The sequence below is a fragment of the Neopelma chrysocephalum genome, unplaced genomic scaffold (genome assembly GCF_003984885.1).
Source record: "Neopelma chrysocephalum unplaced genomic scaffold, ASM398488v2 Primary Assembly neopelma1_23, whole genome shotgun sequence".
In the NCBI taxonomy this organism is placed as follows: domain Eukaryota; kingdom Metazoa; phylum Chordata; class Aves; order Passeriformes; family Pipridae; genus Neopelma; species Neopelma chrysocephalum.
In genome coordinates, this window is record NW_020897691.1 from 8,703,753 (window position 1) to 8,728,155 (window position 24,403).

Below are 24,403 nucleotides of genomic sequence, written 5' to 3' on the forward strand. Positions count from 1 at the left end.
GGCGATTCACACCTTTTATTCTTTCCCCCAGAAATCAGATAACACAAGATATTTGTTGAGTTATCTGAAAAGATTAAATGACATCATAAGGGTTCTGGGGAAGAAATCAGTACAACAGAGGGGATAATAAGGAAGCTGATTAGAATAAAGATACTGCTGTGATATAGCCCATTTGGGATTTAATGTATGAAAAGATAAAATGATGAAAGAAGAGGAAGAACAAAGAGCAAGGGATAACAGTTCCGTGCAAGGGAAAGAGAGGGAAAAAAGAAAAATATATGACCTTATAATATCTAATTCTCCTACCAAGTATATACTAAATGGTAGTTCTGTCAGTGACTTGTATTTGGTCGTGTTAGAACACGGTTTGAATAAAATAAGGAACTGCACTGTATGTCTGTTTTAACAAGTGCCAAGCCAAGTGATTTACAAAAACGCTTCACTCCTCATACCTGCAACGGCATTTTGCAAGATTCTTGCCACGTGCCATACAGTGATGGTTGGCCCTCTGAGAGGTGGTAGAATTTCATGCTGTCTTTTGTCAGCACCTTCAAGAGCATCCTGGTGTTGAACTCAGTTTTTCTTTCCACCTTATAAATGAATAGTTCAGTCATCCTGGCACTGAAGCATTGCTCTGCACAGGGAATTTCTGTGAGATGAATGGGGAAGGAAGAAGAGTAGAGGTGTATTCATTAAAGAAAAAAAAAACAAAACATCAAAACACGTCTTAGGTGATGTCATACAAGTCATATCTCACATACTTGAACTAAGCACTATACGACCACCAGTCATTCCTGTTCCATCTGCAGATGGAGATATCCGTTATTAGTTGTGCACAACATGTCAGAACAGGGCCTCTCTGGACCCCTTCTGACATAGTTCAACTTTGCAAGGTAAACATCATTCTCAAATCCTCAAGCTACATAAAAACTGTTGAAAGTGACATTTTGAAAGCAAAGCTTGGGTTCTACTGAGACTATCAAATAATGTGTTGCATGGGACCTGGTGAACAAACACGGGGATAATTTGCCTCTCTGTCCCCCAGCAAGAGTTGGATTTGACATGACTCTAGTACTTTTAACATTTGTAAAGCTAGGGACTGCTACAGGGAAAGTTAGCCTGGCTACAGTGCTCAGTGGTGGGCACAGCTACCCACATGTGGTGTTAAGAAGAGGCTCCTTGAAGAACAGATGACAGAGCAACTGGTTCCCACTCACCAAACTCCTGTATCCCAGCACAAAGTCAAGTAACATTCAAATTAAAGTATGATAGCTTTTAAAGATATGCCACAGGGTGAACAGAACATAACCACAGACAGATGGGCTGTGCATGTGCTTACTGCCTCATGGGGAATCATACACCTTTCCCGAAATTATGTAAATCAGGAGTGTGGCACAGAGTTATCCTGGGACCTGTAGGATCCAAATGCTTCCTAGTTCAGTGTAGGTAGCAGAAAAATTAAGTCTCCTGTAGCATGATCTCCACTGTGTTCATTAGGCTCTTGGTATCAGGGCTTCCTCTCCCCCACTGCATCACTACAGACTACACATTCTGGTTTTGCTGCCTGCTAACCAGCTATCTCTGAAGAAGCTGCAGCTGCCTGTCTCGGGAGCTTTAAATGCTGACATTTCCTGGTAGCAACAGCACCGTAGCCTTGAATTTCCACGGCTGTGTTTTCACGTCCCATTTAAAACAAATCCTAAGCCCTTCATATTACCTTGAGGCGGGGGAGGGGGCTGAGCCATACCTTGACCTCAAGACAGGACTCTGCCTTGCTCCCAAAGTGAGAATCAACAATTCAGTATATGACAGCGAACTTATGCAGTGAGATCCCAGTTGGGTCAGTTCCTGGAGAGCAAGATAAGGAGTGCCAGTGCTGTGCCTAGCTGGGGGCACCACCAGCCAGGAGGAGAAGCGTTGGAGTTACAAACGCTACGTTTTTGTGAGGGAAGCGTTGTTATACCCGGGAGCTCACAGCACCATACCCTCGCATCACTTCCAATTGCACGCGGCTGCAACACGACGCTGGGCTCAGCTCCGATCTCCGCAGCATCCCTGGGGCTCGCTGCCAGCCGGGACCGGCGTTCTCGCCCCGGCCCTGCCTGCTGGCCCCCCAGGACCTGTCTCTGCCCGGAGAAGGCGGGTACCCCACCCCTCTTCACCCCCGGGGCGGAGGAAGAGGCGAGAGCAGTCCCCCGGGCAGTGGCAGGAACGGGGCAGGCGGGAGCCGCCCCCTGCGCGGGGCGGGGGGAGCGCCGGGCACAGGCTCCTCTCGTCGCGTATCCACCCGAGAGGTGGCCCCGGCACTGCCTGGAGCCGCAGCCTCTTCCCTTCGCTCCCGCCCTCCTCTCTCCCTCCCTTGTCCCCACCTCTTCTCCAAAACCGCAGGAGCCGTTGCAGCTCCGCTTCATTCGCTCGAGTGCCAGCGGCGGAGCGGGGTGGTCAGACCCCGCCGCAGGCACGGCCCGGGGCGGGAGCAGCCCCGCCGCCTCCCCGCCGCCCCACTGCCATGGCCGGAGCCGCGGCCCAGCGCTGACGATGCTGCTGGGCGGCCCGCGGCCGGGCGGCTGGGATCGCGGCCGGGTGGGAGAAAGGCTGGAGGCGGCCCTGGCCGGCCTCCAGGAGCTCCAGGTGCTGCGGGAGAAGCAGCGGGAGCTGGTGCGGGCCGCCCTGGCCATGCCGCAGCGGCCGGCGGCGGGCGGAGGAGAGCAGCCGCTGTCCGCCCACAGCAAGGAGCACCGTCTGGAGGCCACCCTGTCCGCCCTGAAGGAGCAGCTGGTAAGGGACGGTACGGCACGGGACGCCCCGCTGCCCCGTTACCCGGCTTCGTGAGTCCAGCCGCGGTGCTGAGGGCGAGAGGAGGGGAACACCCGGCCCCGCCTCGGCAGCCGCCGGCGCCGTGACGGGACCGGGAGAAGGCAGGCGCTGCAGCCGCGGCCCCTGCGCTGCCCCCGCCCCGCCGGCCGCAGCTTCCCCCCGCGGGCAGGTGCGAGTCGCGGCTACAGCCCCGCTACAGCAGGCGGGAGCTTCCTTTCCTCAGGCGGGGCTCACCTGGGCAGCCCGAAACAGACAGCGCTGGTAGCGGGCTCCGTGCCAGGAGAAGCGCTCGGGAGAAGTTGTTAATCCGGCACCGCTCATTCACCGGAGCCGAGGAGTAGGTGATGATTAACTGCAGCAGTACAGCGCTCGGCTCTCAGTGGCAGCAGCCGTTTGCATAGGAGATCAAAAGGCACATGGAGGGAGAGATACACACGCACAGACTAAGCGCCCAGGGGTTCGGGTGGGCGTGTGCGCGCACACCTATGTGTGCCCGCGCGGGTGTGCGCCCGTGGGAGTCGATCCGCCAGAAAAGGCTTCATGGGCCAGGAGCACTTAGTTCTTTCCACGGATTGCGTGATCAAAAGGGAAGAATAACTGAATGCCAGGCCTTGTATTTAAAGTGTTACATTGGCAGCTTGCACAGCTTTTTTTGTGAAACTGAAAAAAACTGAATTGAAGCTGAAACGAGTTTCATAGGTGAGACAACAATCAAAGGGTAAAGGGCGTTAATCTCTAGTGTGGGCAATTGCACACTTCAGTAAATTCAGACTTAATTCAGAATTTTTTCCTTTCCTGTACTAGTGGAAGGCTCGGCCATCAGTTATCAATCAGGTGTGAAAACAGCATGGTTATTCGCTCCCCATAGGCAGCTTTATCAGGCAGCGTCTCAGAATAAAAGTGGTTTTAACCTGTAGGTTAACCTGGCCACCACTGTGAAAACACAGCAGCAGGCATATCTTGATTAAGAAGACACAGGACAAGTGGATGGTCAGCTGCTTGATTACCTGTCATTGATAATTTTAAGTAATGGCTCTACATTTTTTCTTCCTTTTTTTTTTTAACTAAACAAAAGAATTGAAGGCATTTATTGCTTGTCTGGGGCTTCTGGGATAACAGAATCACCCAATGACCTCTGACCATAGTGACTGTACTTTTTTCATGTCAGCTCTTGTGCTTTAATTACTCATTTGTTTATATATTTTTCAAATAAAATATTAAATGGAAGGTTGGGTTTCAGGACCTTACTGCCACCTTACAGGGCTTTCCAAGCACGTGGGAGAAACTAGCCATTAAAACAGAAGGAAAAAACAGCCTTTAATTGCTTCCCTTAGAAATGTGGTAATTGAGTGGACAAAAGTAACTCTGTACACCTCTGGAGAGGGATGGATTTCACCAGTAGGTGCCAGTGCAATTATGGGAAACGTGTTTCTTGGAGTGCCTGAAAGGGAAGTGTTCATAAAGCTTGAGAAGAGGGATGACTACATTAATCCAGGGGTAGGTTCTTCAGCAAAAATACAGTTCTGTGAATGCTTAAAGTAGCAATATAAAGCTCTTCTGATTGACCCATAGCTCTGGAAACTTTTCAGACTGTGCTGCTCAGGCATACTTGTTACCTTTATTGGGTTTTTTCCCTCTGCAAACTGCAGACATATATTTGAGTAGAGGTGCATACCTCAAAGCTGCTTGATAGGAAAGTAAACCCAGTTGAAAACAGGCTTTTCACAGTCCTGTTAGAAGTAGTCCACAGGTCCTAGGGTCTCAGCGACCACAGGCGGAAAACTTTCTCGGTGACTCGTAAGCAGTGTATTGCACTCAAAACCCATGAAAATTCTGTTCATGATTGCAGGAAATTAGGTTAAAACTGAAAACAACAGAAAATGCAAAGCACAGCATTGCTCAAGGAGTGTTATGTCTTCATTGTTGTTGTTGGCCCATGGATGATAGAGTTTGTGATTGCTGCTCTGTAAGTTTTCAGATTGAGAAACTCATTAACAATGTAAATGTAGCTTTGCCTTGCAGTGTATCTTGATCCAAGTTTCAGGGAGGGCTGTAGCTCTGGGCTTTAGCATGGTCGTGGGTTAATTCATAAAAAGTTTGGTCCATGCAACATAAAATGGGGAAGCTGTGTCAGCTGGAGTGGCTCAGGGCATCTCAGTGATGGAAAGAAGGCAGATGAAAAGTCAAGCCAGGCTTCTCCTATAATGGTAGGGTAAGAAACAGAAGAGCAGAGTCAGTACGCTCAAGGACTCAAGTCCCAGTAGTGGAAACAAGTGGAACAAAGCCATCAAGTGCCGTGGGGACCAGGTGCAGATGCCATTCCAGAATCCCAGTCTTTTCCCTAACAGCATTTACCAGAGACAGACAAGAGTTGGCCTGTACTCTAACAGCTTACATTCTGATGTAAGCAGTCTGCTGTCCCTAACAGTCACATCCTGTGTTGCCCCAGCCAGTGGCTCTGCAAATTACTACAGTGCCAGCAGGGTCAACTCTGTAGTAGAAGAGGAGCAGAGTTAAGTGATGCTGCCCACCGTCAGAGATCCCAAAGCTACTAAACTTCTCTTACCCAAACAGTATCATGGTGATGTAGAGGAAAAAGAAGAGATGCAAATTCAGGCTAATGCAAAGAAAGAAATCTATGATCACTGTTCAAGTAGGTGGATATCAAAGGCTACAACACCCAGTATTTTCTCTGCTCTTTCCTCAGAGGACATGTTTATAAACCTTTTATTTGATTTGAGTCTGATGATTTTGTTTTTGCAAACTTTCAGATGATTTGTGATGTTATAAAAATGTGAGAAGGGACACATTATATTGAAGAGAAAAAACAAACACTTGATACCCTGCATTTTACACAGAATTTTTTTCCCTTTAGATAATTTTAAATAAGAGAAGACAGCTTTTAAACCAGAGATTTCATCTTTTTTTAATAAACTAACTTCAAGTTTTGTCAACTTGAGAGAAAGAGATGCTTCCAGAAGGAATTCATCACACTCTAGAATAAAGGTCTAGGATAGGTGATATTAATTTTCCTACGAAACTGGCTACTTTGCACCATCAGTTACAAAAAGACCGAAAGGTCTTTTAGATGAGCAAAACCAGGTAAGAATGCTATCTTTTGTGCATTCCAAAATACAGTCAGATTAGTAGAACTATCAGGTGCTAATCTACAACCAATAAATGTCACACACACCCTCTTTAAGTGAACAGATTAATAATTGAGAGTAGTCAAGTATGACCAGTGGGTTTTGGTACCTTAATTTGAGGTGTCAGCTTGTGTTGCTGTAAAGAAACCTGCTTTTCAGAGAGTGTTCTTTATTCTGAAAAATGAGTGGTATGGTGATATGCCAGATTTGACTCCGCAAAACTGTAGTCCATTCATAGTACAAGTTGATTTGGAAAGTTTGGTCACATGCTGTGCAGTGTACAAAAGTCTTCACAGCTGCATTGCCCAACGCAAACAGATGGTTTTACCTGTGAGGTTTTGTCACTTGTAAAATTCATGTTGTGAGTTGAGAAAGACTGTGGTTTTGAGTGCTGCTTAACGTGGGTATTGGAGCAATAACAGCCTCAAACAAACACACCGGAAAAGTCATTCTTATCCAAATGGTTAGAGGAATGCTTCTCCTCCCTGAGTGCAGAAGTAGTTAACTGAAAGATCAAAGCTCTGGAGTCTGCTGGAAACCCAATGGTGTGAGACACCATAAAAGGGTTAAAAACCATGATGTAAATCATGTGTGTTGGTTAAAATGCTGTGAAAGCGCAGACAGAACCTGGAGGTATAATAAATAATGTTTGAATACCTGAGAGCCTTGTGGCCTCTCTGTCATTAATCAGAAACCACAGGCTGAGGGATTGGCTGGCAAAACATTAATCATTAAGCAATTAATTCCAGCCATGAAAACAAAACTTTGTGATTTCCTGAGTAGGTGGGATTGAAGAAGGCATGGCATGGTTTTGCTTTTTCATCAGGAAATAAAGTACTGACAAGGTCATACATTCATCATTCAGATGGGATAGAAAATCTCCTTTATTATCCAATTCTTCTCCTCCTTTTTGGTTATATGAAACAGGAAAAGGGAAAATCACCATGGGTTTTCCTAGGAAGCAGTGATGAGCCACTTGAGCTTAAACCTTTCTAGAAGTGTGATGCTAACAAAAAGGGGCTTTATTTCTTGGGTCTTATATATTCCTCCAGCTGTCTGTAAAAGCATGATAGAATACCTTTTTTTTTTCTTCTCAGCAGCATCACCAGCCCTAACAGTTGTTTTGTGAAACTTGGGACATCTGTCTTTTTCCTGTTTTTTCTGTTTTCCTTCCATCACGGTTTCTAATCATTTACTGATTACTTTAGGATCTTAGGATCTCTCTTTTCTTGTAGTATTTATAGCTATGGAGAAACCTAAAAATGCAAATATTAAAAGCTGAATAATCCGTACAAAAGGAAAGTGAAGTTGAAAATGTGTACGTACTGATTTTGATTTTCTGCACATCATTTAATTTTGCAGATACTTTAATTCGTTCAAAAGACCTAGATTTTTTGTTTTTCATATTTGAGATTGGAAATGCTGCTAGAACTGCCACTTGTATTTTTAAATGTGAACTGTACCCATAAAGAAGAATCTTAATCATGTTTTTCTTACAATTACTGAGTGGAAACCCATCCCTTCAAGGGCTTTGAGCACAACTTTTCGACCAGCTTCAAGAGACCACCTCTCTGTAAAGTACTGTAGGATGCATGGTGAGGTGAGATATAATTAGAAGCTGCCTAAATAGTGACTGGGCTTTAGATAATTTGCCAAGTGCTATGTGAGAAGTTTGTCACAGAAACCAACTGTGGTTCTTTGGCTGGTACCTAACGCCTGGCCATCTGCCTCTCGAAGCTGACGGCACAAATACTAGGGGAGCAACTGCGGGAGCTGTTACCTCAGATCAACCTGGTCAGTGCTTGCAGTAGACAACAGACATTGTTGCTGGCTTCTGGAAGATTATTGACAAACTTGAGACACCTTTTATTTTAAATACAGTAATTTTCCCATCAGTATTCAAATGCTAGCCGCTTCTTGCATGAAATAGGTGGAAATATCTAGCCACAAGACCTGCAAGGAAAACTTGCAGCAAAATAAATGTCACAATTCTTGCAGTGTATCCCTTCAACTATAAACACATGTCATCAAAACCAAGGGTTTTACTGCATTGAGTATGCTGCCTTAACTTTGTGTGGCAATAAGGTACCTCTACATACAGCAGTTTGCTTTCATCAGGCAGACAATCCATAACGTTTATCTCCTCCTCTGCTCAGAGGCAGAGCGCAGTACGTATAAGAAAATGTTAATTAGTTAAAAGATTGCTATTCTCTTTAGAGATAGCGTTCCTGCCATAAGTGTAACAATAAACCCAAAGCTTAATATTTGAAAACATGTTCATCTGGGCAGAAGACAATATATACTGAGAAACAAAATGTTTTGGTCTTATGTCAGTGTCATTACAGAGAGCCAATTGCAACAGTCCCTAACTAAGCAAAACACCTAATGAGAGCAGAATCTGGCTGGCACAGGTGGCCTGAATTCATGCATTGTTGCTGAGATTCTAACTGTGATTATTCTTCATTTCCTCCTTCTTCCCTCGACTTGTGATTTAGTCTCGTTTGAGGAGACAGGATGTCGGCTTGAAAAGCCACCTGGATCAGCTAGACCAGCGAATAAGTGAGCTGAAATTGGATGTCAGTAAGACCTCCAGTGAATACTTGGATAGTGACAGCCGGCCCAGCTCAGGTAATATGCACTTGGCCATTTATTTCATGGGGTGTGGTGCTGGGAGAACTGAAGAGTGTCAACTGCTAAGCAAAACTCCCTGATTTATTTGGTCAGAAACAGTGTCCCATGGCTGAGGTGGAGAGTAGTCATCTGGCACAGAGCGAACTCACAGAGCTGATAGGAATTCTGCTGAGAAGCTGATTTAGTTGGAAAGTATTCATTCACTCAAACAGTATTTTTTCTGGATTTTTTTATTTTATTTTAAAATGAACCTTGTAGCCACACATGGAAGGAGGAAGAGACGTACTAATAATTACCTTAATTATTTATTACCTTATATTTTTATATACCTTAGTTACTAATTACCTAAATTAACTATCCAGTGTAGAATGATGATTGGCAAAGTGGCTAGAGTACTTAAAAGAAGTGAAGGAGACCAACATCCATATCAATGCTCTGCTTGAATCCAGGAGGGTTCTGAGCCTCACTAAGGCTTTGAAGATCACTAATATTGGAGTGCTCCAGCCAAATGAATGTTTGATCATTTATGTAGAAACAAAACAGCTCTGTTAAAAGACACTGAGAAAAACCACCCCAAAAGTTTGCTGAGTAAAGATCTCACAGACAGAAAAATACTGGGTATCAGGTTACTGGTGTGATTCACAGAGAGAGTTGTACTGCAGACTTTTATAGCTAGGATGTCTGTTAAAACTGATTTCTGTTATCTAGTCTGAGACAATGAGAGTAGTCCTTTATAAACAGAATTTTGGAAAGCCTCAAGTCTTCAGGACAAGGAAAGATTTATTTTCTTTTTATACAGCATACAGATTTGCAGCCTAGTACTTAAAGGGGACATAAAACGCGCAAGTTTCTGTTGAGCGTTTAAGTTCAGGATTTGTGCACTTAGGCACACGCACATAGTTCAAAAGGAAACAGCTTCTTTTCTGTTATAGAGAGGAATAATAAAAATTCCTGTCTTGAATTTATACAGAGCCTTTTTTAATACTTCCATAATTACTTGGCAATGATCTCAAGGCCTAGAGAGGGAAGATATTTTCCATTCTCTGCTCTTAGACATTCCATCTATCATAGGCTTGGCAGCTCTGGTCACAGGCTAGTTTTACTCTACTTTCCCATCCAATATGTGTTTCTATTCACCCAGCACAAGTTACAACAGTGTAAGACGGCCCTATTTTACACCAGTTGCATAATAGTCCCCAAAGACATTCTCCAGTGAAGAACTAGGCATGATGGTGCTACACTTCACCCCATCCCACCCTCAGAACTAAGCAGGCATGTGTGTGCCAAGCTGGCTCAGAGCCGAAGTAAATATGCAGAAGCCCAGTAAAGTTTGGTTGAATTAGAGTATACCTCTGCTAATGTTACCTAGATAAATGATCATAAATTTAGGCTTGTGGCACATAGCAAATGAAGATTTATTGTATTCTCTGCATTTTTCTTCTACAGAGCATGTTTAGTTGCTGTAAGTATGAAATATCCTATTTATTTTAACTCTGCAGGATTCTATGACCTGAGCGACGGTGGTTCTTGCTCACTATCCAATTCTTGTACCTCTGTGTACAGTGAATCCATCTCCTCCTCCCACACCAGTCTCTTGCCCAGCTCTCAACACCCTAAAGCAAGGCTCAGTGTGTTTGATTACCGACCCAAGTCTGCAGATGAAACTACTGTGCACACCACCAGCTTCCAACAGCAGGGGACGTATGTCAGCGATGGATATCAGATTACAGCTAGCAGAGATGTTTCTGCAGCTCCTGCCAGGTCCAGACCAAGGCCAGTTTCCACAGGTAATTGATGGCAGAACTGGATACTTCATTCAAGAGAAGAGCAGATTCCTGGTTATTCCTTTTAGGACCTTGTATACCAATGTTTAATCAATATATAACTCTCCTTTTCAATATACAAAAAGAGAATTGATCAAAACTACAGAGCCAAACTGTTTACTGTCCAACTTTCACTTGTCTCCATACTCAGAAATTTTTAAACAATATCAAATACAAGGATGAAACAGTAACAAATACGTGGATGAAACAATAACAAATGTGAGGCCTCTGCATTCAGAAATGGAAAAATACTTTAGTGTATGAGATAAAATTCTAATGAATGTTGAGATTTTTTTTTTAATTGGCCTGCATGTGAAATCAGAAAATTTTCAATATTTGAAATACCTTGTGTGAAGGTGGAGGGGAATGTATGAAAGATCTAAAGTGAACTCAAAATTCCCTATTTATTTTATTTAATGTGGACTCAAACAATAACTCTTTTTCATAATTTATTATGTACAGTTAGGGACAGCAGAGGCCAAAAGTTAATTATCTAGAAAGCAGTCATAAGCCTAGTAGTGGATGAGCCATGAGTTTGCATCATACCTTTAGACAAAATGTACAAGTCCATTAACATTCCAAATCTCTTGTTTACCGTCTGTGAAGTGACATCATATCACTTCTTATTATGGATTCTTCCATGGCCTCAAAGCAATCTTTTATTAGTACAATTCTTATAGTGATCCAGTGAGATGTGTGACAGTTCCATTATAGAAACAGAGAAGCCATAGGGAACATCATTCCAAGTACCATGTCACTCTGGAATCATTCCCACAACTATTTGACGTGAGGTAACTCACCTCTGGCTTGCTTGGAATAGAAACAAAGACCTGTTCTATACCTATGTGTGCAGACACACCTGAAGAGACAGTGGTAAATTATAGCATAAAAGCAAAGTCTTCTCAAGGCTTGTCAAAGGCTGGGGATGAAGCTGAGCTTAATGATCCATGACTTCCATGTTCAGATTACAGATCTTTTGCTCAATCAGAAACTTTCCTGCCTTGCAACATTTTTCTGAGACCCCAGGGGCTTTATGGATTTTTGGATCTAGAGATAGACTAGCAAAAAAAGGAATAGCTCATATTGAGGGGTGTGGGAGAGAGGCTACAGACCTCCTTCAGACCTCCTTTCTTTTTCCACCACCATCTCCCTTCTTCCTGACTACAATTTCTTACTTCCTTCTGTATGAGAAACATGAGTAGTGGGGTAGTAGTGAGTGTAGTCTTGAAGAAACAATTCTTACGAAGTTGACCACACTGCAAGAAGTGAAGCAAGATGTTATTTCAGAAAATCATGATTTGGAAAGGGGAAGAAATTTCTTTCTTCCACTCCTTAGCTTGTCCCCACAGGTAAATGCAGGTACAAACCAACTGCCATTTCTTTCAGTGGCAAGCAGAAGGCTTGCTGAGACACCACAAGCACAGCTTTCTTTTGACAGCTTCCTGGTTTGTTTGTACGAGAGAGCACCATTACATGCTGCCAACAATTTCCAAAAGAATTGTCATTATGAAATTAAATTGCTTGAGAAACCATCTTCCTAATCTTTGCTGCAGCAGGTCTGTGAGTGCCTCAGGTAGGACACTGTAGACAACCCCAAATTTCGGAGTCTTTCCAAAGCTTCCTGTTGCAGGACATAAATAGCCACTGTTTGGGAATTACGTGGTTGAGTTTGATGGTTGAGTTTCATGTTAGCATGAAGCAGCCAGGAAAGTGGTTAGGTGAGGATTTGTTGGCACTGAAGTCTGCATTGTTGTACAGAAAAATCCAAGGTAACTGATTCCAGTATGCTTAGTCCCAGAGGTAACACAGCATCGTAATGCTCTATTGGATGATGCATCTGAATGGAATAACCTTTCTTCACACAAAAACACAGCCTTTCGTCTCTGTGCACAGGGAATGCTTCTGAGGGAAAGGTGCAGCAGTCAAGAGTAACTTACAGCAACCTTGACAGTACTCCAGAATTGAAGAGATCTGAATTGGTGGCCATAAATGTCATCTTCAGGGACTGCTCTTTCCACCTGCCTGAGTAGTTAACCTTAGATTTTTTTTTCCTCTGTCAAAGTAAAGCTTCTTTAGTTCATTCTTCTATGGCTTCTCTGCTAAGAAATAAAAGTAATCTCTTATTTTTGTTTAGTTGGGCTCCCATTATGTGTGACATTTTAGAACATTTTTATATATGCACAGGTTTACTTTCATCCAAGTAGCACAGTTTAAATTTCTTGCAAAGGTGAGAGTTTTATTATTGGCATTAAAAGGCGTTCTAATCTCTGTTATGCTTAGGTGAATAAAAGCTTTAAAGTAATTCAGTGACCTTGGAAGACTGAAATTACTTTCTTTATTCATGCTACTGATTTTAGTAAAAGCCGTCACATCCCTGCAATAGCACTTTTAGCATGAGCCAGTTTGAATGTAATTGTCTGTGATTTAATTAGGTTGTTTATTTTCATCCACCGTGTAGGTGACTTGGAAAGACTCACTCCAGCAGATGCTAGATTTCAGAAAGAGACGGATCCCAAATCCATATTGCCTCTGTGCCATAACGGAGACATGCACTTGCTCAGTGTGGACCCCAAATTCCAGAATGACTTGGTCTCCAAGAATGGCATTGATGTGTATCCTTACCCAAGCCCCCTTCATGCAGTGGCTTTACAAAGTCCCCTTTTCTCCCTGGTGGGCACATCCCCAGAATTGGACTTCCAGGCTCCTCCCAACAAACCTGTGCCTAGTGTGACAGGTCCCAGCTTGATTAGGACTAGGCCAACCACTGAGGCCAAGCCAGGGGGTTACATCAATAAATTACTGCAGCTGACGAGATGCAAAGGGAACAGTCGGGCTGATGCCAGTGAGTGGGTTCCAACAAAGAACCAGCCAGCCGCGATGCACCAGAGACTCATTATAACCCCCAGCGCCGGTGGAGTGAAAATTAACAGCAGCAGTAGCCAGCTGGAAAAACAGGCGAGTTCTCTGGAAAGTAACAAAGCTGAAGGGAAGCTGTCAAGAGAGGTGTCAGAGGGGGAATGTGCCAAGCAGCATGAGACCATGCGCTGTGTGAATGAAGAACAGCCATCCACTCGGCCTGACACAGAGCCATCAGCTGTGAATAGTTGTTATCCTGCCAAATCAGCAGCAAGGGGTTCTCCTCTGGCAGAAGCAATGGATAGCAGCATAGAGCACAGTTCATCCTACTCACAGCTGTGCCAGGAGGACTCTAGCCCAGAGGCCTGGAATGCTAAAGCTGTCCCACCCAGAAAGCTGCCCCTCAAAAGGTGTGGCAATGCCAAATCGACTAGCACTGGGGGTCATGAGCGAGTGGCAGGAACTGAGTTTGTTCATGCTCAGTTCGTCCCTGCAGAATCCCACCAAGTCCGGGTAAAGTTTGCCAGCTCCAAAACAAAGGCAGTGAAGATAAAGAGGAGGAACAGTGAAAAGGTACTGCGGCCTGGGAAGCAAGCCTTCTGCATGGAGAAGGCAAGAGGGTCCCATGGGGCCACCAGGCTGCCTGTTGAGTGGAATCAGCCCCAAAGGCCACAAGGAGTGAAGAATCTCGTGCGGAGACCTTCTTATTCTGGTGACGTGACTGGCAGGTCATGCTCGGAGTCTAGTCTGTTCCCTGTGCAAGTCAGGCTCCCCACCGTGTCATCCAGGCCAGAACTCTACGGAGCCTCTGCCAGTGCACTGCATTCCCTCGAAGCAACTTGTGTAGACGCAGCCAACAAGAAGAAGCAGCGCAAGTGGCAGTCCACAGTGGAGATCTCTGCCAAGGCCAACCTGGCTAGCGTGTCTCATAGCTTTGGCCTGGGAGCGCCAAGGCAGCCAGCAAGGAGAGCTGGTGTCCTGCGCACTGTCAGTATGAGGGCTAGCTCCAAGAATCAGCGCCACGGAGATTATGCCAAAAGCGAGTCAGATCACTCAGAGTACTCTGCAGAGTGCGCTTCCCTCTTTCACTCCACAATCGCAGAGACCAGCGAAGGGGAGGTCAGCGATTTCACAACTAACCGTTTTGGGGACAGTGAGTCCAGTGAAAGCGATTTGGATGGCAGCAGTAACAGTAGCAGTCTTGCCCTTGACTACGATGAGGGGGATGAAAGTGAACTGATTTGGCCTGAAGGTTCGGTCAGACAATCGGGGACTGTCCAGGCCTCTTCCAAGCCTCTTCCCCCTGTGCCCAAAATCTGTCGCATCAAAGCTTCAAAGGCACTAAAGAAGAAGATAAGGAGATTCCAACCTGCCTCTCTGAAAGTCATGACCATGGTTTAAGGGAGAGCAAGCATCTGTTTCTTATAGTGAGATATCCTGCTGGGTCTCATTTGCAAAACAAGAGAACCCATGTGCAGAGAAAAGGACTTGCTTAAAGGAACTGTGAACAATCCCTGAATCTACACAAGGGATTTTGTTAATACCGGGACAGAAATGTCACTGTATCCAGTTCCCTCTTTTGCCATTTCTGTAAATATGAATCTCTGTGTATATTATGTGATGCCTTTTTTTACTATCCAGAAGGGTCACCATGGTGAAAATAAAAACATCCTCTGCTGTAAGATTTTACAGGCAAACCTTGGTGGTTTGTTAACCATATGCACCCACTGAATCAGTCCCAGACACAAAGGCTTCCTAAGAGGAAAGTGTACTTACCTCTTGTGAGGAATTCTTTGCAGTCTGACGTCTGCATTAACCGTCTAGCTGTCATTGTGGTCATATGGAAAAGCTCTGTGTTTGACACTATAATTTTGCTTTCTTTCAGATCAACCATCCCATACCTTCTCCCAAACCAGGAGGATGAGTCTGTTCTTCTATAAAAACATAGTATGTTTAATCAAGAAGACAAGTGTATTTGTGAAGGAGAACAGGACTTCAGTTTGTTTCCTTTTTTCAAAACTGAGAGTATAGGGTTGTTTTTTTCAACCCCCCTCTTTATGTTCCATGTTATTGTTCATTTGTTGAATGGATGAAAGAACATGAGGGCTCCGTGTCACAGTATATGAATAGCTGGTACTGAAATTATAGCTTTCCCCCTGAAATTGCAAACTCAATAAATATTATTTAATATCCTTCTACAAGTTGTGTTTGTCTGACTTTGATGTCTAAAGAAGATTATTCTCTAATGTCGTGTCAAGAATGCAGAAGAGCTTTTTTTGGTGAAACAGATCTGTGTTTTTATGATCACTGCAGAGGTGTTCATTTATATTTTCAGAGGATCTCTGTAAATCAGTCAGAAACAACGTCTATTCACCCTCTGCCTCAGGAAACCTGAGGTTAAAACACCTGCTTCTAAATGAGAGAATTTGAAGGCAGCATTTTTATTGAAGACAGGATAGTGTTTAAGTGACTCACTTAAATTGATGCCATTTTGTCACAAGACACTCTTAATTTAACACATGTATTTATGTAACCGTAATGTGTTTTGAATGCATTTTAGGGCACCAATGTGAAGCTTTGTGTCAATGTCTAAGAAGTCAATTTTTTGTGTTCAGATAAGCAGTCCTAGTTCTTTCCTCTGAGCACAGCAATCTGGAAGCTGAGCTGAAGTTCACCCTACATTTATAAAATAGCAGGTATTATCCTCCTATCCTATTTCAGTGCCCAATCTGAATACATTCCTGGCTTAGGAGATACAGGCATTACCTCATTCAGCTGCCTGTATTGGGTCTGAAACAAAAGGCAAGTGCTTTGCAGAAACTGGGTAAAAGAGTGCTTGTTTACTCCAAGGATTCATTAGCAAACAGAAGTATTGAAAGACTAAACTTTTACCCACTGTCTTCTATTCTTTGGAAGCTATGTTATGTTTTTAAACCACTCACTTTTCAAATAATTTTTGGAAAATAAGAACACTAAAAGTTATGTAAAGTGATTTAAGTCAAGTATTCTAGCTAACGCTTACTATACCTAGGAAGATATTATGTTTTAGTCAGAGAAATATGTTTAAACATTTTTTCATGGTTCCAAGAGTATTGGACATAATCACCCCAGTAGGATTAATGGAAGAATTTCACAGGTCTGGCAGTGGTTTCTTGTTCAGCATGTCTAGCAACAGAACAAACAAAATAGTGATTTATGCTTTGTTGACTTTTTACACCACAAAGGGATTCTTTTTTTCATTTACACAAAAGGTTTCATTTGTAGCAGTGTGTCAGAAGTTACATATGATCCTTTAATCCATGGATTTTTCTGTGTTGGGGTGGGGTTTATTAGTTACATAGGAATTTTGAGGGTGTTCTTTTCATGAAGGAGGAAATTGTTCCTAAGTAGAAAACTGCTCTGGGTAGTAGCATTCTGAAACCTGGTAAAAACTGCCGCCCAGTAGCTCCCTGCCCATTTATCACAGTAAGCTCGAACAATAAGTTTGTGGTCCCACAACTCAGTAAATCCTGCTTTAGGGTTCTTAATACTCCGTCAGAAATGTTGCCAGACACATGATGAAAGTGCTGATCCAGAATGAACTCACACTGCCAATTCAAATAAAGAAAAATGATGACTTAATTTTGTACTGACAGGTTTTATGCCAGATGAGGTATCAGTGCTTCTACAACTCACACTTTCTGCCAGGTCAGATACCATCTCTCCTCCCAGTGCCAGCATAAAGCCAACATAAAAGCATAAATCTGACACAAACGTCATCCCATGCCTTGGCTAATTTGACAGAAACATGATTATGTGCCCACACTTGACCGAGGGGAAACCTGTGGTGCTGGAGAACTCCAGCAATGCAGAGAACCTGCTCTTAGGTGCTGAGGCATCTCCATGTGCAGTGATGCTACTGAGTTGTGACTTTTTGGCAAGGGCAGAACTGGTAGCATTACCTCTCCTCTGGGACATTGAACCTTCTACCTAGCACTGCGCTTCGGAAACACTGCTTTCCCCTGCTGCAGCAGAAACTACACTGGGACCAGAGCTCTGGATGGAAGAAATAGAACAATAGAACAGGGCAGGAGGTATGGGTGGCTGATAGTCCAGATATCCTAGAACCAAAAATATGATAATAGTTCAGTACACTGTAGTACATTTTGTTGGCAAGTACACTGAGAATTTTGATGACCACTGGGTACGTGTGTGATGCCTCTGTCCATCAGAGATTGAGCTGACAGCACCCCAGAGTACCTGCCACCTAAGCAAATATATCTGGAACATATTTAAAACCAAAAATTGTCAATAAATACTCTGATGCACTCTTCTTTCATATGTATGTACTAAACATCATAAAAACATCTTTCAGGTTCATATGAAGCCTCATCATGAAAATAAATGTTGCCTAGCCTTACTCATGATCATGGCCATACAAAATAGAAATATTCACTGTCTGTTTTCCTTTCTAGAAGAAATCCAAAAAACTTTTTACCTCACAGTACCTTAAAGGCCCAAGACAATGCAAAAAACGTCAGTTGCTGATTCAATTAGAAGTCTAGCACCAAACCTGATACACTTCAGGAGCCAGAAGTTTAGCATTTTCACTGTGATTTGATTAGCAAGTGTATGGCCGCTTCAGAGCAGCTTTATGCAGTGTCTCTCTCTGTTGCAGTAGCTAACATCTGTCATCATTGCTCCAAGCTCTAGTGAATCAAAATCATCCACTGCTGAAATCTGTGTGCCAGATCAGCAGTTTCCCTCTGTCATAAGCAGACATTTACACTTCAGTGTAGGAGCAAATTGCTCCTAAACCACAAAGGAAAGAAAAGAAAGCTAAAAAGAGAGAACAGAAAGGGAATTAAGGAAGCTTTAAGAGCAATTTGCAGAATAGATCATAATTATGATTTTAAAAACTTCATTAATCCTTTTATTGCTCAAACAATTTTGGAACTGGATAATTACTAGCCTTCTTGGCCATGACACAATCTTAAATTTTCAAGTCCACATCCATTACCCAAACCACAGGATAGAGTCAGAGAACTGATGTTTTGTTGGAGGCACCATCCTTCAGACCAGACCTTTGTTTGGAGTGACTTCTGCTCTAGCAGGGCACTGGTCAAAAGAAAGGCAGTTATCATGTGGTACATCTCAAAACCAACTACGAATGATTCTCATACTGGTGAACTTGATCCCAGTGGACACTTTAAGTCTGTGCTGAAGTCTGTTTTGTGTTTTCTTCCCCATCCTAGTCTGAAGTTCTGAAGGGGTGGGAGCTGAAGGTGAGAAGTGCTGCAGGAGCTGCTGAAAGGCAGGCAATAGTAATGGCTCTTTGGAGAGTGAGTTGCTTCCAGCAGAATGAGGCAGGCTGAGGATGGCACCAAAGGGCTCTGGTAGTTCCAGCCCCACCAGCCTTTGCTAGCTTTTTTACAGTCCTGATAGGACTGTAACCCAGCCCCACACTGCAGTACTGGGATTTGGATGCTACGCTTGAAATACAGTCCACCATCGCCCAAAGCCACAAGCCAATCCCTCCAGAGTCAGGGAGTGTCCCAACCCGGAGTCCCTCCAGACTACCAAGTGCAAAATCCCCAGTTAGGCCAAGATTGCTCAAAAGAAGTATGCAGCAAAATAAGGCACGTGTGACTGCTATCTCTGACAGGGAATGAGAAGAACAGCATGCCACGGAAGGACTATCTTATAGCTGCAATTCTGAAGCAATAAGAGTGGCTTTCATTTGCCAGCCCCTTTTGAGACCTCCTCAACCCTACTGAGGCTGAAGGGATCACCCCAGCTGTGCTCAGTAGAAGAGAGTAGCTCTGTTTTCAACTACAGCAGCCCCTCTGCCCCGCTCACCACAGCAAACCCTTTGACTCCTGTGGAGAGCTGTAGTACCTATTGCTCCTTAACCATGAATTCAGTCCTCCTCACTGAACATCCACCCCAGGAAGTTGCCCCAAGACGAGAAGCTGTAATGTCCATGCAAAGGGAAGAACATATGTTAATCTGGAATACAAGGAGTCCTATGTCTGAAACTTGCCTTTGAGGAATACAAACATACAATTACACCAATACAGCATTTAAGCAGTTTCCCATATCTTATATGGATGTTAAGGAGACCTGTAATTCCAACATTAGCTGCTACTCTGCACGGACAGCTACTGCGATACTTCAGCTCCGGATGAAGAGTGATGAACAGGAAAATGCTCAACTAAGGTCAGTTTTTTGGTGTTTATACTTTTCAGGTTTGAAGCCATCATAGTATGCCTAGTTATACTGCAATGTAGAACATTAGCAGAATAACAGCTGAAATGAGCAGAAGTCCAGCCTCCATCAATTCTACTAATTCCATGTGTTAACATTATAATCAAGCCTGGAGGCTGTTGTTAGCTAATACTGATTTTTTTTTTCAAGCATTCCAATGTTTTTCCTTTCTTTTCCTCTTTCAGCATTTGTAACTAGGGATCAAGGGCATCGAATTTACCCATGACACAATTCCTGGTATGTCACTGGAGCTACCTCTCATTTATGGCCCCTCATGCTGTTGTCAAGATATCGGCAAGTGGGTTGATTGGCAGATGGAAAAGTAGGAGGATTTCAGACCTCGCTTTCATTCTTGATTGGGCTGCAGGCTGTGGAAATAGCTGTGTTTATGGCTCATTTGACTGGGGAGAATGCTGCTGCCATGTCACATCTGTGTTAGTGATGGATCAGGGGAGATGGTTAGGGCTTTGCACAGTGATGGCATTTCATGTTTATTCTGGTTTTCAAAACACAAACTGAAAGAGTGTCAGCAGTCTGTTGATTCTGTAAAGCTGCAAATCGGGAGGAAAAAGGCCATGGATCACATTGACCAGGCAGCATTGATCAGGCAATGCTGAACCCAAACTGTAGACTTACAAGCCCCAAAAGAAGAATCTAAGTTTCAGCAGACTTGAACAACTGGATGTGCTCAAAAGCTCTGTCAAATTACTCTGGATGCCTAGTCTTCAGCCCGGGATTGAGATGTCAGTCTAGCAAGTTGCTCTGAGAAATATGCATTACTTCCAACCTTCAGTCCTACATTTACATGTAATATTTTCTCACCTTTCCAGCACCTCAAAGTGACTTTAAAAAAGCTAAAGGTTCTAACTCATGCAATACATCATTATGTTTAAGACTCTACCAAACTCTTCTACAATTTACAAGATGGAATGATATGGACATTGACATTCTAAACAACAAGTATGCTTCAGCAGGAATCCAGAAATGAAACTTGCACCCCACAAGACAAGTTTTAGCATCAACAAGATCTTTGCTATTTTACATATAAAACTTCAAGACTTTGTCTGGACCACTGCAATGCTAAAACACAAATAAAATCTTACATCTTCTAAGATTATTAGCTCATTCATTCATGAAAGCCAAGAATTTCATTTATGAAAAGAGTTTAACCACTGTTTGAGTATACAGAATTTTGCAGAAAATGCCAGTAGTATGGCTTTTTATCCATCTTTCCCTGATTTCTACTTAAACTTCCCTTAAGAATACAATGAAAAGAACGGAAGCAGAAGTTCATTTTCATGATTTTCATTAGGAGGGTCATCTGACTTGACACACAAAAGGGCAAGACCAAAAACATATTCATCAGGATGGAAATTGGTTGTATCTTAAAAATGCAGTGCAGAAAACCACTTTTTAACCTATCCAATGGCAAGAATGTGGAAGAAGTTAATGGCTAGGGTATACCCAAGTTTTCCTATGCTTAGATCACCAGAGTTAAACAAATTCCTTATCTCAGATGCAAGTTACGGTAAAGGGCTACATGAAGATAAATTATTCCCAAAGGGAAAGAGATTTTCCTGATTCTATACTGAATGTGCTCACTAACTGTGTAGCTCACCATCCTTCTGTGCATAACTGAATCAGCATCTCTTGTCTTGCCAATATTTCTATTCCACTGTGGCACTGGGGAAAGAACACGGTGCTTGTCAGCTACACTGTGGTCTTTGACTGCTGAGAATTTCACCTTGGCATAGAACTCTCTATGCTTCATAAGGACTAAGGTTTATGAAGTTACTGCTTGGAGTGAAAATTTGCTGTACACCTTCTTAGCATTAGATGTATATGCAGATATTTGGGAAGAGGAAGTTCCGTGAATGGGTGAATGTGATTATGTCCACAGACATAATGGAATTGGAATTCTGCACTGAAATCAAAGCAGAAAGGGTTTTGGACTACTTTTTCTTGTCACTGACTCTAACTCTATTTTCCAAAAAAACAAGGTCTCAGAACTGGAAAAGTAGTGAGAATGAGATGTTGCTGATTAAAATTAGTACCGTGAAAATTTCCTTATTTTGTTTTCATCACATCTGTTGAAGCTAATGAGTTTGGGGATGGTTCTAACAAATATGACTTTAGAGCAGGCTAAATTTCTTGAAAATAATTTGGTGATTGTTTTTGTTAAACCAAGATGTTCAGGAAAGCTTCCTGTGTGCTTACCTGATTTATACCTGAACGCTGAATCATCTGAATTATATTCATAGCTATCTATTAGAAATTTCTGATCCTTTTACTCCCTCTATCAAAAAAGTGGGCTTATGTTGCACATGTACAAATTACCCCTAATAAAATGAATATGATTGTATAATGGCTTTTCTATCTCTTCACACTACATTTAGATTCTATGATTTTGATTATGTTTTATCCTGGGTCTCCTTTGTTGTCACTGGGGCACTGAAATTGATACAATACTGGTATGCCTACAACCACAGCTTTATAACCAGTATTTATAGCGCATAGACTGTGTCTAGGAGGTCAGAGAAAGGTAACTATGAACAGCAAGCCTAATGCCAGCAGGCTTAACTACCCTCTACCACAGTATGAACTTTCATTCCAAATTTTTTAGGAGCTCACAAATCAAAAAAAGCTGAAAGTCCACATGTTGTCTCCTAGGTGCCCAAGATGAAGAGGACTTCAGAATGAATCTATAAAACCAAAAATAGGAAGAATTCCAGTAGAGCAGAGACGAGAGGAAAAGAATTTCACAGTCTGATAATACATTAATACAAATCAAGGGCAAAAGCTCTCCACAGATGATGTTAAATAAGTACAGAGGACTAAGACGGGCTGCAAGACAGGCAGGCAGAGTGATAAAAAGGGACATTAAAGCTCTGTTATAATAGGAGGGTTAATAATTTTCTAGCGCTGTGGTTGGTATATAATCAGAGCAACCTCCCACATTAAGTAACAGAAACTCATGGGGTTAGGAGCCAAGTATCCCAAATGCACTTGCATCATCTGCAGCCAAAGGCACCCTCCCAAGCCCAGCCTGGGCGTCAACTGCTTGGGGGTCACCTTCCCTCTGGGCTTCTGCACCCCATCCCCTCCACCCAGCCTCTGTCACTTCCCTGGCTGCTGTGTCCTGTGCCTGCAGCCAAGAACCTTCCTCCAGAGGAATTTCTCTAATTTATTTTTTTTCTGGAAGAATCATTAAGTTATAAAAATTAGCCTCAGAGCATGCAGAGAACTTTTAAAAAGAGAATGTTTGGCCATCTCACCGCAACCAGCCTTCAGAAACTTACTCTCATGGCTCACGTTCATTCATATGGATGTCTCTGGAGTATGTAATTTGGGCACACCGGATGTTAACTGCCCTAGATGGCAAGGAAAGCTACTGCAGAGAAGAATGCAACTCAGGCTAGAAACTAAAACTGAAAAGGCAACAACCAGACCCTCCATTGTCCTTTTTTCAGGTGCAAATACATATTTTATGCAAAGCAGCCACCACACATCTTGGGTTGCACGTTGGGACCATGTTATACAGGGGAGAATGACCCCACTTGACATACTACCCCTCAGTGTCCTCACTCATCACATCAGTTCAGCTTCTTGACACCTTTTTGCAGGAAGATCAAGCTCATTGTTGCTGGTGTGTGCTGAAAGCTCCACAGGCTTATTTAGAAACAAAATCCGTCTGTTTTATACAAACTGTTCTCTATACCATCACCTATGATTACATACTCTAATTACAGAGCTGATTTCTCCCACTTTCCCCCTTACACAATGCTTTCCCTGACTTTTCTGAGATGGCCACCCCAGCCTGCTGAGGTAAGAGCATAAGCTGTGGAAGCCGGGATCCACACCTTTTGGTGTCTGTCTGTCCCAACATGTGCTGAGAAGCAGAGACATGACCTGCAGTTTCCTTTATGACAGCAGACTTTGCTTCCTGAGATGCCTCTCTCTAAATTTGAAGTTGACACTGTCTGATTCTCTGATGAAGAGTGCTATTTTTTTGTGTATACAAAGACCAATTTGAGCCCAAATTGCCCTGAATAAAATCACCTTTTATAATAAAATTCAGTGTGATAATGTGGCTTGCAATAAAGGGCCACTGTTTATATTTCCCTATGGATTTAGATCACATCAGCTTTTCAAGTATAAGGAAGCCAAGTCTGTATGCAGACTATAAAGAGTATACTATATACATACATATATATATATATATGTATAAGTATTTACTGTGTATACTATGAGTATACAGACTTATACAAGACTGTAAGGAACTGTAACTGACAGTTAGGATAATTACTGTCTTCACTAGACATATATTGCTAAGAGAAATCCACAGCAGGAATACAACAAATAAAGTGTCTATTGTAATATATAATAAAGTCATTGTATGTTTGGCCTGCGTAGCTACACAATGCCATGTCAGTTTTAATTGCTCTCACTTATTCACATGCCTGTAGGAAAAGCATCTTGTTCCTGTAAAGCTAAAGGTCTGTCTTTGAGATACAAAGTCTCCTATCTATGATTTACTTGGCTTCCTTTAATAAAAAGCTCTGGATAATAATTGCGGTTTTCTTTGAATATTCATCCGAGAAGTTATAAAACTATGTTTAAAGAAGCAAACAGATAATTAAATCTTTCCTGAAACAAACCTGATTTTTAAAGTGACTAAGAGCCAAAATTATTTCTGTTTTTTAAACTCACCTCCAGCATTTCAGAAAGCATTTGTGAATTCAAGATAGATTAAACCAAATCTCTAGAAGAATATACTGCTTTTTCCAGCTAAACATTAGGAAGAAGATTATAAAGTGAAGTTGTATGTTGCCAGGAATTTGCCTTCAATGGAAATTATTCCATTATTTCATTAAAGGACATTTT

At 42.7% G+C, this 24,403-nt stretch overlaps 1 protein-coding gene across 3 annotated transcripts; it reads left to right on the forward strand.

The window, feature by feature from the left end:
* The first annotated feature begins 2,397 nt into the window (after positions 1 to 2,397).
* Positions 2,398 to 15,496, forward strand: DACT2 (dishevelled binding antagonist of beta catenin 2). 3 transcript variants are annotated; one of them, XM_027686230.1, is made up of 5 exons: positions 2,398 to 2,778; positions 8,459 to 8,591; positions 10,094 to 10,381; positions 12,876 to 14,711; positions 14,926 to 15,496. In XM_027686230.1, exons 1-4 carry the CDS (start codon positions 2,539 to 2,541, stop codon positions 14,672 to 14,674), a joined length of 2,460 nt encoding a protein of 819 aa, XP_027542031.1. In that variant the 5' UTR covers positions 2,398 to 2,538; the 3' UTR covers positions 14,675 to 14,711; positions 14,926 to 15,496. The 3 variants fall into 3 exon arrangements, with proteins under 3 accessions (XP_027542031.1, XP_027542022.1, XP_027542015.1); XM_027686221.1 differs by having other exon boundaries at positions 2,507 to 2,778; positions 12,876 to 14,705; positions 15,159 to 15,496; XM_027686214.1 differs by having other exon boundaries at positions 2,507 to 2,778; positions 12,876 to 14,950.
* Positions 15,497 to 24,403: the final 8,907 nt, after the last annotated feature.